Below are 20,918 nucleotides of genomic sequence, written 5' to 3'. Positions count from 1 at the left end.
GCTGCCAGCATGGCATCTGTGTTGGATTGATAAAGGTGCAGTGAGGCTTGGAATAAACCTTCTCGTCGTAAGCCTCCAAGATCATCTCCTTGCCTAGAAGCGCTGAGGACGAGGTAGCCACGGACGACTGAGGCTTGGAGTATAGTGATGCCTCATCGATCACCGAACAGTGGCGTTGAGGGTGTGCGGACAGCATGAGTGGATCACCCTCCAATTGTCTATACTTGGCATTGAGGTGCTGATTGACAGGCTGAGCCGAATGGGGTTTAAGCCATCCCTTTTTGGCCAAGGCGACAACATCCTTCTGCATCGGGATCCCCGTTCTAGCCGCAGGGCGTAGAGTGAGGACCTCGGCCAGGACCCCCGCATCCGGTTGTTCGACATCGGGTTGAGGAGGCCAAACCTGAGAGCCGTTCATAAAAAGGCTTTGGCTGAGGACAGCGTGTCGTAGTCGTCCTCCTCGTCTATGTCCACCAGGGTGTCCGGTTGGTCCAGTGCGGGGGAAATGGGTGCTGGGCGCCGAGGGCTGCGCTGTAGGAACCAGAGCCGGTGGCTGCTGTGGAGGCTGGTGTGAAACCGCCTGAATTCAGGGAGACAGGGAAGCCAGAAACGTAGGACCCGGCATGGGAAGCAGGGGCTGCGCGAGGGCCTGAGGTGCTGGAGCCATGGGAGGAATGACTATGGGCGCCGGCGGTGGGACCCGAGGGAGCATATCCCTGATCACATCCCAAAGGATGGACCCTCTCTGCGGAGACCTCATGAGGAACCCTTCAAAAGACCTGTCCTCACAGGCTGGTAGGGTGGTAGGTAATATTGACGGAGTAGCGGGTGGCTGCTGGGGCCTGTGCGTACTCTGCCTTGTTGGCTGCGGGGTAAATCTGCCCTGAGATGCTGATGGATAAGCTGTAGGCCACGTAGCTGGTTCAGACCAGTCCCACTTTGAAACTGGTTCTCCCACCTGCTCCGCACCAGGGGGCGTTATCGGATGAGTGGCCATCTTGTATGGCACAGAAGGCATTTTGTCGGGCTGCGTGCCACGTGCCAAAGTCATGGTGCTCGCCTCACTGGGCCCAGCCTCCTCCATGACTTGGCGGTGGAGCATGAGACCTACCCTGTACCTCACGACAGGGCCTGGTAGGTGTGGAATCGACAGTAGTGCTGCGCACAGGCACCCCCACAGACATCTGTCTGGTACTAGGGCGTGGCCCTTTGGCTGGACACCCGGTAAAAAAACCTTGCGGGTCCTCAGCACGGTCCCCCGGAAGGATCCAAGGACCCCCTCGGCCTGACGGCCGGTAGCTGAAGTAGCCTCCATACTTGTGCTGGTTCCTCCCGCACTGGCGTTTCTTTCGGAAGGAGTCGCCCTTGCGGGGTGCAATGGAAAAAAGCACCTCTACCATAAGCCTCGACTTGTGTCTAATTCCTTCAAGTCTTCCAGAGGCAACTTGTCGAAGAGCTCCCTCCACCGAGCTAACCTGTTCTTCAGAGCGTGCAGTGTAAGCACGTCACACGCGGTACAACCCTCCCAGACGTGATCAGGGCCAAGGCAGCGGAAGCAAGAGCATGTAGGTCAGACGTAGAGAAGAGCCCTTCGCAGGCTGGACATCTGCTGAAGCCTGCTGACGTCGACATGCGCTGGGAGGAGCGCGGCACCAGAGGACCAAGTACCTGATTAAGACCAAAAAACAGAAGACAAATGACAGAAGAAAGTATCCGGGGAAGACTACGTGGTATTACAAGGCCGAAGCCAAACCCAGGAGCCCTGGTGAAAGCGGTCCGTTCCCGTCGATGCAGAAAAGGGGAATGGGGAGTGACACCGGTAGGCAGAGTCAGGGGAGCGCATGCTCCCAGGGCCGCGCGCCTCTAAATTTAAAGAGGAAGGTGTTTTTTTCTGGTGAAAAAGGTTTCCGTCTCCAGTCCCTAGCGAGGGATGCCGATGCAGTATGGAAGGAAAGGGACAGGACGTAGAAGTAATTGGAGGTAATGTGCAGTGTGTTATAATCTTACTTGTTGAAAACTCAATAAAAAGAAATCAAAACAAAAGAAGCTCTCACTTAAAACTAAATTTTTAAACAATGGAACCCATACAGGAGGATCAACCAGATCTAACTGAATTAAAATTGCCTAGCATGTTTTTGTGCCGATACAAAATACAAAAACACCTAGGGTTTTGCCAAACAGTTGGCAGATCACTAACATCATTCTGGCCTGACGTCTCACTTTCGCCAATTTCACTAAAGAATAAAAGTCAACAATTAAATCCCTTACGAATGGTCATTCAATAATTCTCGATAAAAGTGCGCACAAGAGTTCCTCCATAAATCACAATAGATCAGTGAAGCAATGTGGCAACTGAATGATAAGCAAATTAAAAACTTACCACAGACCCCACCAGTGAATACAAAATAAATTGTAGTTGGAATTGTAGCTCTATGAGAAGAAATTAAATAGATTTTGAATACCACAGAATTATTTCTAGAAGTAATACAACCAGTCCTTCAAGTGCTACACTTTGAAAGAGAAAATCATATATGAAAATAAAAACCTTAGGGTAGACCTATGGTGATGTTCAGAAAGAGAAATGGGGATGCACACAAAAGAGGGGATACAAACAGATGACTTTGAAGACCTGCTGCTTACAGATGAGATCCACTGCGTTTGAGAACTTCCACAAACTAGCAAACCACAGCCGAAGCACCCACAAGCGATTGGGCAAGGATCCATCTCCAAGGATGGTTGAAGTGCCAGACTTTTTTTCAATTATTTAGTCAGAGCAGAAATACAATGAATTACATATACATTCTTAACTTTGTTCTGGACCAACAATTTGGTGTTTCCTGATCCCACCCACTCAAATAAGGCATAATTTGCTCTAAAAGTCCAAATCGAACAGATTCAACGCCCTTAGTCTAGTTGGGCACGTCAGTATACTAATTTCTTCCAGAGCACATTCAAAGTGGTGCCCATTGCATAATACATTTTCGGTCTGTAAGTGATTTCAATCTGGCACACACCCAAGTCTCGCCCAGAATGTAGTGCGCAAATGAAACCCTTATTTATTTTTATCTATAAGTTCAATATTCTGAACGATATACCACTCATATCACACCCATCTGAGAATCCCCCCCAGTCACACTGAACCAGGAATCAGGGTAGTTTGCAAAGGTAAATATTTATGTATTTAAAATATAAATCACAATATATTTTAATAGGTCACAACAATCACAAATGGGGTGACAGAACACTGAATAATATCTTGAATGCACTAGGAATCAAGTAATGAGCACCAAAAACAATTGCAGCACAGAAAAGAATACTTTTAGATTGGGTTAGAACAGATAGCACTATGGTTAAGGGTTCCCCCTGCAACACCCCTCAACCCACCAAAAGGCAATTTAAATTGATGTGAGGAGAGAGCAGGTGCTCAGGTATTACGCAGATCAAACAGAATATCACTCCCACCTTCCCCCTTTAAACACAAGAGAAAAACGGAATTGACTTTTCGACTGTCAGTATGGCTTTGAAGTAGGCTGAGCAAAAATACCAAATGTGGTCACAAATGCTTAAATTATTATAGATTTCTATGGGAGCCGCTTTGGACAGATGCAAGCAAACACCAGCAATGATTTAATCAAAAGGAAACAGTTGGAATCTCAAAGTCAAAGCGGGAAATAATTTAAAGCTAATTCACACGAGTAAAACTTTTCAAAATGTCAATTCGCTGAAAACCTTTCCTTATGCGATTTTTGCTATAACTGGTCAATCACACTGTTTCACACTGCGGTTTGTAGTTCCAGAGATAGCCAAGGATGTTAGGTACAAGTGGGAGTTGAAATTTCGTTTCTATCTTGAAAACTGAAGGAATTGTATAGGTTTTCGTGAGAGGCGTTTTTGCAAAATAGGCGCGAAAATGGGAAGCAAACATTCGGGAATAAAAATGACAGATAGGTTTTCTTATATTATATTAAGGACTACAGAAATGAGAATGCCACACAGGAATCAGTTATTCACGGCCGATCATAACTCTATTCATGCGTGATACTCTAGTTTCCATTTGGTTTGGGAATTACTTTTCTTAAATCAATAAGGAGGTATGGTTTAGTAACACAGATGAGAGAAAAGTCAGCGCAAGGACAGTTCTAACAATAATATGGTTCTGAATTAAAGATGGGATGGGTTTGAGATTGGGATCATACAATGCAGATATATTATGGGTTACTGTTCTTCCTATTAATACTAACAGTCCTTTGTAAATAAATTGGACCGTCAGTTCTGGTCACTGAATTAGGTCTGGTCTACCGGCACAGGGCACTTTTGGAGGGATTTGGATCAGCGGCGCAGTTCCGGTCAATTTTGGCCTACACCTCAGACTAGATTTGGAAGGGTCCCTTCTGGTTACTGGACACGGTAGACAGCCGGATGCAAGTTTTCAGCGGGCAGGCCTAATGGTAGCCAGCTAAACTGAATTAAGATCAAGTCCCTTCAAGTTTGGGATTTTTGCAATTGGTCAGGCTAGCAATAATTTTGCAATGCTAGAATCTGGAATCTGCAAAGAAATCTGGATCTCTCAAAGAATTCTGGAGTCAGCTACAAAATGAAGAGTTCTGGAATAAGGTGCTGTGCGAACATCTGGATGGGTTCTGGAAGCAGTGTGTTCTGGAAGCAGTCTCTCTGGAAGCAGTGCGTGTCTTTGTGTAGTCAAAATCCTATATTTATCCATTATAAATTTGATGACATGGGCAGAACTTCAAAACACCCCCCCCCCCCCACATGTCTGAGTAGCTACAGGCGTGCGCTTTGTTTTGGTTGGCAGCCTAAACAGAGCGAGCATTTTATGACAGGATTTAGGGACTCCCACCTGGATTTTTACCCAAAACATACTTTTGCTCAAATGTACATTTCTACCATTATGTACCCTCATAAAATTAGACACATTTTTCACATTTGATTGTCTACATTTATATTCAATTTCCGTCTTTGTGAGAGCTGTATTGGTCATTCTATGGATTTTTATCAGTTTTACCCATAACACTTTGGATTAATCATATCTAATTTGACACATCTCTGGGCGCTGATCAGTGGATCGTGTACATAAAATGTTATGCTTGCAACATTAGTAGTTTTGCCACAATCAGTGTTTTAGTGTATCTTTGGTCCCTTATGTAATAAGAACTCCTACCACATCTTCAACTGTCTAGCATGAGTTCAGAATTATAAGTTTGTATTTTTCACTTGTCTACTTATTTTGGCTGTCATGTTAAATGTCAAAGTTATGAGGCAAAACAAGTAATTTCCATTCAAAATCCAGTCCAGGTTTTTTTTTTCTTGCTTCCAACGTGAGAAGATGGCCAGTCCTTTGAAGTTCACTGAGAAACCTCCCCCACATCCTGCTCCTCCTTGCAGAGACGAATTTGCAGCATGTCCTTTGTTCTTTGGTCAGCCCGCAGACGAATGTCTAATGCAGCCCTATTGAGTGGCTTGCTGGGATTATGCGTGAACCATTAACAGCCATTAGCCTTCCTGTTCTCGAGGGACGTCAACGGAGATGTCAGTTTTCCCAGGCCAGGCCCCGTCAGATCAGAGTTCACATGTGGATTGGCTTCAGACTGGATTCCTATACATTAAAAATCTTTTCAGTTCACATATAAAACATAAGCCCAGTGTATGAAGGATTTAAACCTTTTAAAAGAATTAGCCCTTCACCAACCTACTTGAAATAGTGGATTTTGCAATTTTTCAGGACAAAGAAAATACATTTAAGCTAGGTTTTACAGCCAATTTCTTTAGGCAGCTGTTAGGCTGTGATGCCTGCATTCCTCCGACTGCTTGGATGATCCATGATTCCAGCACACTTTCCTTTCAATAATTCACTGGGGGAAAATAACTGAACTTAGCGCCAAAACAGCACTTTGAAGATTGCCATTGATTAGGAAATTGTGTTTAGGGGCATTTTTGGATTTTAGCCATTCGGTGGGCTTGTTTCCAGTGACAGATGACAGCAGTGATGACAGATGACAGCAATGATGACAGATGACAGCAATGATGCCTGCTTTTACACCACTTTGCCGGTGTATGTGGCAGGGCATGCAGCTCTTTTGGTGGGTTATGAACTCTGCGCAATTTTGCAGACTTAATGCATACATGGGTTATTGCCTCCATTCTTGGCAATTTCCTTTTCCCATTGGCAAAGGGGTGCAGTGTGACGCAGTGACGTGGATAAAAATACTCCACAGGTCTTTTATTATGTATGGCAGCTGTGATATTTTTCATGGCTATTATATCTTTGATGTGCATGTAAAAATGACAGATGGCTGCGCACCCTTTGAGAGCATTGGGATGGCTTGTTTGTCTGCTAGAAGCAATAAAGGTTCCAGCCTACCATCCTGTGGCCTTCCTCTTTCTGCAGATCCGAGTTCACCCGCATCAATATAAGTGCAACATCTTCCGGGATTTACCTGCCTAAAATGCTCAATCTTGAAACATGCAGCCAGCCAAAAATGTTTTCTTTCAGCCATGGCCAAAATATGTGTACTAGTGTACCCCTTTGGCCAGGCCACATCCTCAGCAAATGCTATCCCTGCCTTTTGGAAAATAGGAGAGGCGATTGGAGCAGGGCGCAGATTTGCATATCCTACTGAAGGTTTCTTCTCTATAGGTTTTATGTATCTGGCACATTTTCTTTTTCCACTTAAATTTGATTGAACCATTTCCGAACAAAGAAGCAAATAGAGAACATTAGAACAATAATTGCTATACCGACGCTTCCATTAGAAACCCTCTCCCCACCCTCTCCCACCCCCCGCTCAAGGACCAACCGTATAACACATTAATGGAGACTCAAGGTCCACACAATCAAGGGACCAATACACCACACGATTTGACACATTAGGCTCAAACAAAAAAGGAAATAAACTGACAGATACTGGGAGGAACCCGCCCCATGAGAGTTAAACCAATCCATGAATGTTCATACTCTCATCCATTCACAGCTCTTGTGGAGAAGAACCACCATCCAGTCTTGTAAGAAAGAGTTCATAGTATCGTGAGTCAAGGCTGAGAGCTTCTCATATATGAATATCATCCAAAGCTTGGCCAACCACTCCAATTTTTCTGGAGGCAAAACACTTTTCCACTTTGGAGCTAAGGCCAGTCTCCCTGCTCGGATCATGGCCTGAACCACCCTGGGGAGGGGAGTTGGGAGCCCGTCCAGGGAGGAAACACCAAAGAGGAAACTAAGAGGGAGAAGGGGCGGAGAGACCCCCATTATCTCATTAATCCAGCCCTGGAGATCAGAGCAATAAGACTGCACAACAGGACAATCCCACCATAGGTGGAACCACGTACCACGCTGGCCACATCCCCTCGGACAGAGTGGAACCACTCCCGGATACATTTTAGCGAGTCGCACTAGAGCAAGGTGCCATGCGTGCAGAACCTTAAAATTGTGCTCCATCGCTGCTGTGTACTAACTACCTGAGAAAAGGAACTTAAAGATGGCAGCCCAAGTTGCTTCCTCTACCCCCACTCCCAACCTAGTCTCCCACTGTTTCTTGAACCCCTGTCTGCTCTCCACCTCTGCTGTAATTAGAACCATATGAAATCTAGACAAGGATCCTCTCCTTGAGGGAGATTCAACTATAATTTTCTCAAGAGGCATCAGAGGACGGGCCAGCTTTTCAACCCAATGACTATCAGTTAGGATCCCCTTCAGTCGTATTTAGTCAAAGACGGACATCGGGGAGTCTCCCATGGCTTCTCTTAAGCTGGGATATTCGATGAACTCACCCTGCTGGAAGAGCTGAGCTGCGCGTTCAAGACCCACATCCGACCAACCTTGCATCCCACGCAGGTCCCCATTACCCAGGTCGATCGGGGGACCCTACAAAGAGGACAAAGGAGAGGGCCAGGAAGAGAGCATTGCATTTTCTCTATCGTCCTTCCACAGTTCCCACAACACAGCTAAGGTAGGGTGAGACCTTATTTTATGCGAGAGGTCCTTGACAGGGGACCACAATAGATCTCTCACCTTCTTGGGGTGAACCTGCACATCCTCTATGTGGGACCAGTAGGTCCTCAAATCGTCTCTCGAGTGCTCCAACATCACTCTTAATTGAGCGGCTTTGTGATAGAGTCTAAAGTCTGGAAGACCAAACCCCCCATATGATTTCGGGAGCGTCAAGGTTCCAAACTTGACCCTTGCTTTCTTCCCCTTCCAAATAAAACGCTGGACCATCAGATGGTGGGATCCAAAAAAAGACCTTGGAATGGCGATCGGGAGGGCAGAGAACAGGTACAAAAGCCTAGGTAAAATATTCATCTTGACTGATACCATTCGCCCAAACCACAAGAGGGTCAGGGGGGCCCAGCGAAGCAAGTTAGACTTGATCTTGGCTAAGATAGGAGGATAATTCAGTTCGAAAAGTTTGGACAAGTCTCTCTAAAGGGGAACCCCCAGATAAGATATAGCCTCACGCTCGACTCTCACACCTTTCCATGACTCCCTCCCCTCTATCTCTGTTTTGGCTCTACCCATTGGCATCAGAAAAGACTTCCCTGGATTGATCTTCAGCCCCGAAAAGCAACCAAACTCCCGGATCAAGTCCAAGAAGTTCGGAAGCGAGGACATCGATGTCAGACGTAGTACCGTTGTCCTGGGTCATCACTGGGGAGTGGCAGAACTTCTGCAAGGCTTTCACCCAGTCCATTCGAGGCGGGGGAAGAGGCTTTCTCCCAGTCCATTGGAGGCGGGGGGAAGAGCGCCGCCCCGGACGCCCACAAGGCCCTCGGAGGGGCTGTAGGGAAGAACACAGCAGAGATCTAATGGCTTCCCAGGCAGAGTAGAAGAAACCAACAGCCACCCTAACGGGATAGCAGATGTAGGTGCATGGAGAGGCAGCCACACCAGTAGGGGAAGGCCTGGGACCAACTGGAGGTCAGTGGACGGTATGCTCAGAAAGTGGGCATGGAAGTGAGCCTCCCCAAAGGGCATCCAGGATATAATTAGAAAAGGGAGCCCTCTGTCGTCCACCGGAGGAGCGGGTCCCACCCCGATTAGGCTCCCAACCACCTACGGGCTACACCAATAGCAGAAGGGGCAGCACTCTCCACCAAGTCCTGGATTCTCGGGTAACAACCGCCCGTCGCCAGGAAGGTCCCAGACCACCCTCAATCAGGGCAATTGCACGAAGCACTCACCAATAGGGCCTCAGGAGGTTAGGCTCTGTGGCAACAGGCCCCTCAACACCGGGCCCAAAGGTCCATAATAATAATAATAATAATACTAATAATAATAATAATAATTTGGCATTTATATGGCGCTACAAACCCTCAGGTATCTGAGCACTGCTTATTATTACCCATGGTGTGTGGTGCTCATTTATCGACCTCGGAAGGATGAAAGGCTGAGTTTGGCCCCACTGGGATTCGAACCTGCGTTAGCAGGCTCTGCACGGACGGCAAAGCGAGCACTCTACTCGCTGTGCCACTTGACCGGCTTATGCCCATATCACAATTTAGAGAACTAGTTCAGGAGCGAGATCAAAGGCGGCGGCCGGGGCGGCAACCCCGGGGCACAAAGACACAGATCCACTTAAAATTTAATTTCAAGATAATGCAGGTTTTAGAGACAGCATGTAGATCTCATCTGGAATTTCGAGCCCCCCAGTGCAGTTGCCTTAGTCAGCCAAACACCACTTGCAAAGGCAGAGCGAGGCGGGTTCTCACCTCGATAATCATAGACATGGAGCTCTCACTCTCACCTCCAACGCTGCTGCCAGGACGGTCGTATGATGAGGGCTTTCAAGGGGAAGGGGAAGAGGAAGAGGAATTCGCCGCCAGCCCGCGGCTCTCCGACGGCCACCGAGGAGGGAGGGCCGATTGCTCCTCCCGCTGCACAGGCCCTCGCCCCCACCAAGGCTCATTGCCACCCCCTGCGCCGCCGGGCGGAAACGGAGAGCAGGGTGGAGGCAGCAGTGCCCGAGGCGCAACACTGCGCCGAGTGCTCAGGATAAGCCGACCCAACAGATCGTCCAAGGCTGGAGGCAGCACTAGTCCCTAGGCAGACCCTAATCTTCTCACGCCTTGCCACTCTCCGGGACCTCGGCCGATCTCCTTGCCGAGCACAGGTCACCTCTTATTGTGGGGCTGCCGCTTCGGGGATCCTGGCGGGGAGTCAGATAACCTTGGGTGGCGCAAGTGATGAGTCAAGGGGGGAGCCTTCCCCCTCCTAGCTGCAGCTAACCAGCCGGTGACGTATCGGAGGGGCCCCCATCGTCCGGACCTCCCGCCGTCCAACACGGTTAGCTGGGTCTTCTCACTGGCAGCGGACCCGGGGCGGCGAACATCAGCTTCCCGCGCTCAGGCCGTGGGCTCCAAACAGGACTTTGCAAGCACCCTGAGGGATTGGGTTTTCTCCCCGCCGGCTCTCTACCGGTTCAGTTTGCTACCGGGGGGGCAGAGTCTCGTTTCAGAGGGTTTCTGGGGGGGCTCAGAGCCTTAACTTAGCCCTCGTGGAGGAGATCAACTTAGAGACGCCTGCACATCTCAGCGGCCCTGGTGGCTCCTGGTATCTGGCAATTCAATTCTTTGATCCACTTTTCTTAATATTGCCAATTAGAGTGTCTCTTTTGGGTTGCAAATATTGCGTAGACCTTCAAACTAACACGTGGGGGAGTTAGCCTCTTGAAAAGCCTTTTCCAATTGGTATAAGGATCTGATATCCAAAGGTTTTACTAATGGATGGTGCACGTGGTCTCAGGCACCAGTATTCGAACCTTTCACCTTCACTGCGCTCAAGATCATAAGGACGCCTGGGGCCCGGAGGAATATCTGTATCTCCAAATGTCTGTGAAAGATTAGGCACACACCAGTTGGCTTACTTGTCCGCCAATTGAGAGAATAGGTCTTGTTCTTTAACCCTATGCCCCCTTTGTGGCAAGGGGCATGCACATGAGGTGTATCATTTCTTTTTTTGCCGGGCTCACAAGGGTGCATTGGCTTCCCCCGGTCTGGAGTCACCTAGACCAGCTTTCAATCCCTTCAGCTCTTCGAGCCCTGAAATGTAGCACCTTGCCCGCATCTGTGCTAGCAGTTTCATATTTCTTAAGATCTGTTTTTAACAAGAGAATGCCAGAGGTTAGAAAAGTTTCTAGATTGCCAGAGTGCTAGGATTCGTTAATGTTTATGGATGTTACCCACCGTCTCAAAGTGTCTGAAGTTTGTTCTACGACTAATGCAGTTTTATTTCGCATTGTTTATCTTTTTTGGCAGTTATGCCGAAACGAAGGATGTGTATGCAATATCTTTGATCGCACTTGCACAAGCCTATATTAGTTTTATAATTGTATATATACTTTGTGTATAATGATTTTATGACATTAAGAATGATGCAGTTACAGATGTAAATTTTATATTTAATGTTTTGTATTTTGAAAAATTGTACTTTAATGGATTTTTTATTTTCTGAATAAAGTTAATGATGATGACTTGAGATTCCTCAAATGTTTTAGTTATCTTTCCTAAACATATCTCCTATATTGGCAATCTCCTCCCTTATACCAGCTCCCAAACGATCCTCTAAGAAACCCTGGAGAGAACTCCATTTCCTTTTATCGGTGTGAATGGGGAAGGGAATGTATTATGTGTTTCAGCACCATTTGTTAGGTCCCAGGCTGTCAATGTCGCTTTGGTTATTTCATAAAGATTTGGGGTGCAAGAGGATCTTGGTAACCATGGCTGTGTTCTACGAGTGGCTATATCACTGCTAGGTCATCAGGGATTCGATTGTTTTTTATTGCTCGCTCTTAGGACTTCTTTCTCTCTTATTGGTGCTTCCAGCTGGATTCTCTGTTCTACATGTTCTAAATAGTGTGCCCACTCCTGTGTATCTCCTTGCTGTGCTTCATATAATGACCAATAAAACCTCTCCAATGCCCTACTTTTAAGTGTGTCATCTCTCAACTCCTTCTCTGCTTCATCCACAGTGGAATCTATGTATGCCTTCCCTTGCATCCCTTTAAGTCCATGAGCTAGCAGTTTTCCCACTCTATTGCCATTTCAAAAAAGGATTGCTTCAGACGTAGCTTTGTTGGTCTAAAGCATATGAAGCTGGCTGTGAACCACCTTCAGCTCTTAGATTTTAACTGGTGGGTGGGGGCAAGATGGACAGAAACAGTTAACTTACAACCTAAGAATTCTCCAGAGACAACTGCAGGGTTTCCGGATTCCGTTTGGGACATAGCCTTTTGTGCTTGGCACCATTCAAGGAGGCCCAGGGATCATAGGTGCAGAGGTCACTTTCAGACTCTGGATTCAGTTTGTCGGTCGCAGTGCTTAGGAATCCTTTGCAGACAGCTTCCAGTAGAACACCCAAAAACAAAGAAAAGGTGAAGACATTCTGCAGAGCACAACATGGATAGCCACTGGACAACATCTGCACAGCAACAGACATTCATGAACAAGGATGTATACTGAGACAAGACAGTCTCAGCCCCCACATCCGGGCTCAAACACAAACTGCCTCTTTGGCCGCAAAGGCAGCAGCCTTCTTCGAGAAAGGGCTTTCAATATAAAGCATTTCCTGATCTGAGAAGGCAGGAAGAAGGCAAAAGAACAATATGACTAACGGACAGGTGAAAATCTGGTGGTACAACCATTTTATGGGGCTAGCCACCTATGATAATCATTTGCGGTAAATCCAAAAGTGCACAAGTGAAACATTACAAAACGATATAGAAAAATAACTGCTGCCACCAGCCATTTCTAAGCACATTGTAAAAGTAACCAAAAAGACATTACAGAAAAAAGATAGGATTATCAAGTATCCTAACTGCACTTCAAGGTGATGTGTGAAATTGTAACAATACAAGAAATGTATAAAGACAGTCTCTCAGTACAGATAATGTTATGGATTGATCAGTTTGCCTCATAAAAACGAGTAGAAGAGTAAGGGAAGTAAAGCCTAAGGCTTTACTTAACTGTAAAAAGTCAGAACAGAAGTCAAAACAACGCAAAAAGAAAGGGTGTCCCATAGAAATCTGTGGGACGAAAGCAGCAAAAATAAAATCTTTCATAACACTTTGCATTTCCAGGACTGCTCCCTTGGGTGGAGAAATCCCTTGCCCCACACACAGAGTTCCTCCCTCCAGTCTCTGGGTCTAGAAGGGGGTTTCCACAGAGACATCTCTTTCAGCCACCTCAAGCAGCCACATGTTTTATATTTGTGCAGTGTATTTGTGCAGTGCCCGCTATGCCTGGGGGTAGCACAAGTAACTGCTCCACTCACCTGGATCTTGTTTTGCGCTGTTTTCTTCCAGCTCGGGTGCTCCTCGCCATGTAAACTGCTCAGCCACCATGTTGGCGGAACCACCCAGATTCATTATTGATCTTCTAATTTGCAGAAGAGGGGATGGCGCGCTGCCATTCTTCTGGATCGACCTGGTACTGCACGGTTGCGATTCTGCTCTTCCGGCTCTGGTGGGAGTCATTGGTAGGTCTCATGGGAGAGAAGGAGGGATGGAGCGCTGTCTGTGTACGTCTGTCTGTCTGCACGGCCATCATAACCACACAGCCCCATAGTCATTTTTGAGGGCATAATGGACACAGCACTCAAAGAGCACATTGTTTATGGGACGCTGGTCCCATGTGTTCAAACGTTTTATCACCATGACAATCGAGGGGCTTTGAATAAGGATTCATCAGAGGAAAAATGTTTGTAAACAAGTCAGTAAAATGTAAAAAGCAAAAACGATGAGGGTCCCTCACCAGACGTTCATTGTAAGACTTTTGACATATTATGTAAAGTTAATTTTCTACCGCGCACCACTATCAAACAGGAGCAGACTCCAGGCATGATGAGTCAGTGTTAGATGCAAATATTGAGAGCGGCAGACATCAATTGCAAACCAGTCTAATTTTTTGTTTTTGTGCGTCTTTTTCTTCTTTGTATTTTGTGAAGTGAAGTAAGCCCACTGAGATCTGCTAGCTCCTATAATTATCAACGGGACGAAGCATGAGCATCCAGCCATCGCCCAGCTGAGTCCGATTCTATCCACTGCTAAAATTAGGGGTTTTTGAAGCAAAGCAGCAGGAACTCTATAGAACAAAACATACAACTGCTCATCTTTTTCAATATTCTTTTTAAAACGGGTTCATGTTTTTAGCCTGAGTTGAGACTGTTATTGTCTTTCAACATGTGATTGGCAATGCTGCAATGTTAATGATCATTTAGAAATGAAGACGTTATAGGATACTACAATTACGGGATACATTCTTCAGCTCCAGGGGGCTTCAGATTACAAAACTAAATGGAGCGATAGCCAGATTTAACAGAGAAAACGGCAACAGAGCAGTTAGGGTTACTCTTGAGGCATATAAAAGTCAGGCTGGGCAGCCCTACATGGAGCCGAGCTCTTCTGAGGAGGGACAAATTCGGCGAACCTTGCTGTCACAGAGCACACGTTTCTGAAGAATGTATTGGGCTTACCTACTAATACGCAAAACCTCCCACTTCTTAAGAAGGTAATGTACAGAGCGTTGACATAATCTGCAAGGTAAAGCCTGCGTATTACTGGGCAAGCTTCTGGACGAATGATATCTGGGGAAATACAGGGAGGCACTTGTGGATATTTTGGCGCAGGAGGGCGGAAGACAGCTGTCCTGGTCTTTATATCTAAAGAAGGAGCTTTGTGACATAGGGATGAGTATTATTGGTCAAACCCTAGTAGTCTATAACACATGTCTATGCCCCAAAAATAGAAGCAAATACCCTGAAAACGGCAGCCCAATCTAGTCAGTTTACCTGGTATTGAAACAGTCCTTCGGTTATGAGGACTACCTGGACTGTATGTGCCCAAAACAGATGAGGTCACTATACATTAAAATGCTCAGAGACTGTGTATAATAGGTGGTACAAACCAGGCATTTGTTACCACTAGCATGACGTTTCTAATAATATAGTGCTTATTATGAGGGCTGTTTTTTGATGCTTTTATTGTCTTGATTACACAGTCTTAGACTTGCATTAGATGCTAAGACATTGTATTTGTTAATGCGTATTTTGCAAAATGTTCGGGAGGACATAAGACAGTACAGTGGAAAGTGCTTTTTATAGGAGCCTTTACACATTTAATATATTTTAATCTGTATGATGTATTATCTACTTTGTGTTGCCTTTATGGCATCGCTTGCCCAAATAAAGTTGACCTGACTGAAAACTAAATGGAATTAAAGGTGGGTGTGTAGATAACTATTTTCTGTGCTTTAGGTTAAAAAAAAGAGGCAAACGAAACCTTTTTTCAAAGGAACACACACAATAAATACACAGAACAATAGATAAACTAGAAAATATTAAAAAACAAAACCCTGAGACAAAACATAAAATGATAACATTTCACCAACATTGCAGCTGCATCCCTTGCTCTGTTAGTTCCTATAGCCTGTATGTACTCTTATCTAACCTCTAACCTCTCTCCCTGGCTGTTCAACCAATACTTGGCTCTCCTTGCCCACCGCATTACCGCTCTCTGCCCCAACTTTCAGTGCTATGCGACGACACTCGGCTCATTTTCAGGCTTCCTTCGGCCACCTCTTCTCTGTCCCTCATCTTGGACTGCCTGTCTTCTATACAGGAGCGGTGGGCCACCAACGACCTCAACCTTAATGCCAGTAAGACTGAGATTCTCCTCATCGGCACACCCACTCTCTCCTTTCCTGCAACTCTCTGGCCGGCCTCTCTTTGCCCTCTTCCTGCAAGGCCAAAAACCTCGGCGTCATCTTCGACTTCACACTCTCTTTCTCTCCTCACATTTCTGATGTATCTAAGAAGTCACACTAACAGCTGCACCTTCTCAGAGGTATTCTCCATTTCGTCTCCTTCCCCCAGAAGCTCACTGTCTCTAGAGTTCTGGTTCTCTCTAGGCTGGACTATTGCAACAGCTTCTTTCTAAATCTACTTGCTTCTACCCTACGCCCTCTGCAACTCATCCAGGACAGGACTGCGAGACTTGTCCTTGGCCTCAAGCCGAGGGATCGTATCTCTCCAGGACTGAAGTCTCTGCACTGGCTCCCAGTGGCTATGAGGATTAAGTTCAAAACACTCTGCATCATCCACAAGGCCTTCTGGGGCCTTAATACTTTCAACTCTCTCTTCATAAATATCTTCCTTGTCGAGCTATTCGGTCTACCGCCTCCAACTCCCTCAGGGTCAGTTGCTTCTCCAAGCAACGAGTTGCTGGTAGATCTCTTTCTCCGGCTGGAGCCGCCATCCGGAACAGCATCCCTGAAACTTGAGGAGAACCACCTTCGGTTCCGGAAGCACCTTAAGACCTTCCTCTTCGCTTCTGCTTTCTCTCCTCCTCTCCCCTGCTGAATACCTGGCTGATATGGAGATTGCACTGGTTATCTGGCCCCTTCTGATCTCGAGCCCTAGCCCAGCCAGTTGCACGCCTGCACTGCCTCCTTGGTAACTCTGCTCCTGGGGACTGTTTTATGTATCCCTACAGTCCCCCCACCAGCACTTACTTAAGCACTCTCCCTGCACTTGCCACCTGCTGGCCTTATTTATTATCCCATGTACTGCACGTTACGTTCTTTTATTTATCTTGTTTATATTATCCCATGTACTGCACTTTACCCTCCGCCTCCCCCTGCACTTAAGCGAACTGGATGACACCTGGCCTAGTAAGATCGATGTCTGTCTTCCCTCTGTTCCCCCCCCTTGCCTCATCCCGCCTTGAAACACCTCTGTATAGGCGCATTATAAATGCCATATCATATCTTTCCCCTCGCTCATTTATAAAACTACTATAGTGTTGATTTGGCACAGTATAAAAGTACATGAACTTAACACTATTGTATCAAAAAGGCATCTGTACAAATATTAGGATTAACATTCTCTTATATTGACCTTGCAATAATCATCCTTAAAAATAAAGAATTTACAAAAAGTGGTGGGTGAACTGATTAGATCGGTATCCAGCGATAAAGTTGCCTGGGAAAAGGTCGGCAGGGGGCGACCTTTCCCCAAATGTGCACTCCCACGAAAATCAAGCACTATCACCAAATATTTAAGACTGGAGTTAGAATAGTAATTAATACGCACCCTAGAATATGTGGAGGTTGGATTTTAGGAGTATTGGGAAAGAAAATATTCTACATGGTGACTTTTTCCCAGGGGACATTTTCACATAGAGCCATTAGATCACATACGGCGCAAAATTCAAAACATGGCATGCTGTTACACTCCAATATGACATTCAACTTGCTTTTAGCAGAGTTTTCTTTTTTAAATCAATATGCCTTTCTAAAACATAAAACCCTAAAGTAATCCTATAATTTTGGAAATCTTCAGACCACTGCTATAGCGGGATATTCAAGGCTGCAAAATTAATAAATGAATCAAATTCCAAGTCACATCGACAAACAAAACATTAAAATAAAAGGGCAATAATTCCTCGATCAATTACTAAAACGTTCAGACTTGCAAAATGTTGCACTAAACTTTGCAATGTATGTTTACTAACCCAGTAGCTTTTTAGTGTTTGCTTGAGATGGCTGCCCCATATCCAGACTCATCGACTTCCGTGTACGAGGGCTGATCTGTCCCACTGTAGGATAGCAGGCTGCAAGATGTATGCCAGAACCCTTTGGCGAGGACCATGGCTGGTTTTCTTTCAATGTCCTGCAAGAAATCAGAATTTTAAATATGTGTATCTTTTGGTTTGTTTTCAAATAAGGAAATACTTGACACTGGATGTGTGAATAAGGATAACCACTTTAGCAGGTCTGCATGTTCAGATATATGAATAATGTGTAAAGTAAAAGAAAATGCAGACTTACTTTGCTTAGTTATAAGAATCGGCAGTCTGTAATTCTTTTTCTGATGACGTTTTTTAGCTTTAGCTGTAAGGCGGCGCTAAAGTGCCACCTAGAAGCCTAAACGATTTAATTAGAGTACAGCTACGGAGAAATGGCATATGAAGTGGTACACAAAATTGTAGGTAGTGTTTGGTTATTTACCCACCCATCATCAACATATGCATGACTTCTTGATGCATTCGGATGTCTGGGTAAGCAAGATTCAGGTCTGATTAATGCGTTTCTCTCTCAGCAAGCTGTTCTGGGGAATAGGGGTGCCGGGCTTAAAAATATCCCAAGTGTGTTTCATGAGTGAAGCCGGAGAGTGTTGTCAGTCTTTGAAGACACACAGAACATGATAGACCAGACACTGTTTTACCGATTTCTATGGGTCTAGTCCACCAATTAAACAGATAACTACTAATAATATACTAGTTCAAGGTAGGTGATGGGTCCAACTGCAATAGCTCTTTCATAAAAGAAACAACATGTTATTTTATCTTCATGTGAAGTAAATGTGGGAAAACCCATTACTATAGCCCAAATACGTTCAAGTTAAGGTCACTATCTATCCAATCCCAAGATATCTATACCCAAGAACTAATTGAACTAAAGTTAACACATTGGGCCTCGTCACGACTTTGCCGGTAACCCTTAAAACTGGCTCTAATGGATTTACAGCTGCAATTATAGCTGCGCCAAATCAGTTAGCATAAATTCTGCCAACTGTGTTGCAGCCGGTGGGCTTCTGCCAATACAGCAAAGTGCTATTACCGCCACACCACAAGTCTTGAGACGGTCAAATTAGCGCAGTTGCCTCCAGGTGGAGGTAAATGCATACAGGTGCCACAAATGAAGACACAGGTGAACCCAATCCACTCAAGAGGGCTACATAAGGCACACTCCTCCCCCAAACACAGTTGCCAACACCATGCTGCCACTAGCCATTGCGAGATGGGACATGCTGCACCCTGGAACTACAGAGGCAGGAAAACCAGTCCAGGGCACAGGGTGCACAGCATTGGTCGAAGTGTACGAAAAGAAGTAGTGGAACTATCGTCCTACTCTCCTGCCCTCGCTCCCCACAAACCCTATCACAGCACTCCCTCCCACGCACATTACAAACCCCCAAACACATGCCACTGCTGTTTAAGGGTTTCAACTTCTTCCTACACTTTTATTTGAAAAAGAAACCATTCCGGAACGGTTTCATTTTCAAATAAGGGTATAGGGACAATAAAACGTAATAAAATAAAGTAGAGGAGCAGCGCTCCTGCCCACTGGTAGCACAGAGGAGGAGGAGGAGGATGAGACACCAATTAAGGTGAGCGCCCATACCTAGGGCCAGGCCCTCATGGACAGTCAGCTGATAACCCTGTACCGCCTCAACAGGGAGCACATAAGTGAGCTGCTCACCACAATCCAGAGTGACAGAGAGCAGGTTTATCATCAGGACAGCTGTGCCTCCACTGCTAAAGCTAGTGTCCGTCCTGCAATTCCTAGGAATTGGCTTCTTCCAGCACTCCATGGTCGTGCAGGCCATGCTGCACATCATGTCACGGCTGACATTTTGTTCCATGCTAGTCCAGGTACTGGAAGCCCTCCTGAGCCATGCTTCACAGTACATTGCACTGCCCACCACCCCAGCACAGGTGTACACCATGAAGGCACGGTTACATGCCGTTGCACACATACCAAATGTCATTGCAGCCCTGAACTGCACCCATGTGGCTTCGGTGGCCCCCCAAGCACAGGAATGAGTGTACCGCAACAGGAAGCACTACCACTCAATGACATCACACACTGCTGTCCCCGCTTCCCTGGTTCCACACAACAGTACACTGCCTGGATACACGGAGAGGGACAGAGGACAACAGACATGGATAGTGAGTGAGTAAAAACGTATGTGACCTCACATAATACATCAAGGTGCAGCCAACCATATTGTGGGGGTGTTTCACGGGCACAACAGCAGAATGCATGCCCCGACAAGGAAATGGACAAGTAGGACCTACCCTCTTCCCGCACTAATGACAGTGCACATCCCACAGTACAAGTACATTCCAGGCGAACCAGTACACACACAGACACAGACACAGACACAGACACAGACACAGACACAGACACAGACACAGACACAGACACAGACACAGACACAGACACAGACACAGACACAGACACAGACACAGACACAGACACAGACACAGACACACAGACACACAGACACACAGAGACACAGAGACACACACACACACACACACACACACACACACACACACACACACACACACACACACACACACACACACACACACACACACACACACACACACACACACACACACACACACACACACACACACACACACACACACACACACACCAACCAAGTACCTAGATACACTCTGCCATCAATGCCATCAATGAAGCGCTGCGGACACCAGAAAGCTACAGAGGCCCAAGTAACTATCCATCAGGGCACATGCACGAGAGCAATATACAGGCACAAAACAATGTCATCTTGCAATGACAAATATAGACCCTGGAAATGATATCTGCTGCAAGAGAACAGGGTGCATTCAGTAACACTAGAATGCACAAACCTCTCGATACAACATGCAGAGAAATCAATACTTGCCTTGCAATGAAGCCCCATTATGCATGCACATGATTCCTGTTGCAGTGAATGGCAACACTTACACAATACACTGTGACTGAAACCTCTGACCTTTCTGCTTGCAGGAGACTCGGCTATCTGCAGCTGCCATGGCTCATGACACCTGTGTGGGATCCACCAACACAGCAGGAGTTGGCCTACAATTACACACACAGTAGGACCAAGGTCTGTATAGAGTGGACCTTTGGCGTCCTGAAGGCCTGTTTCCGCTGCCTGGACCGTACTGGAGGGGTAATAATGTATAGTCTGGAAAAAGTTAGGAAAATGGTGCTGGTGTGTGCCATGCTGCAGAATATCTGCCTCCAGAGAAATGTTCCTCTACCCCCTGATGTGGACATGTGCGAGAAACCCTAAGGTGTCTCACTTGCTAATCCCTGGTGATCTGTCA

The 20,918-nt window shown here is 46.2% G+C and overlaps 1 protein-coding gene across 7 annotated transcripts in view; it reads right to left on the bottom strand.

The window, feature by feature from the left end:
* Window positions 1-20,918, bottom strand: part of NF1 (neurofibromin 1) — a 3,279,657-nt gene that overhangs the window by 531,362 nt on the left and 2,727,377 nt on the right. For all 7 annotated transcript variants that reach the window (XM_069614617.1, XM_069614618.1, XM_069614621.1 and 4 more), the window contains one exon: window positions 17,520-17,677. In XM_069614617.1, the coding sequence (XP_069470718.1) occupies window positions 17,520-17,677 (158 nt within the window). The remainder of the gene's footprint in view (window positions 1-17,519; window positions 17,678-20,918) is intronic.

Source organism: Ambystoma mexicanum, chromosome 9 (assembly GCF_040938575.1).
Source record: "Ambystoma mexicanum isolate Mex_15411 chromosome 9, UKY_AmexF1_1, whole genome shotgun sequence".
NCBI classification, from domain to species: Eukaryota; Metazoa; Chordata; class Amphibia; order Caudata; family Ambystomatidae; genus Ambystoma; species Ambystoma mexicanum.
The sequence above is the reverse complement of the archived record's forward strand: the minus strand, read 5'-3'. Positions and strand labels throughout refer to the sequence as shown.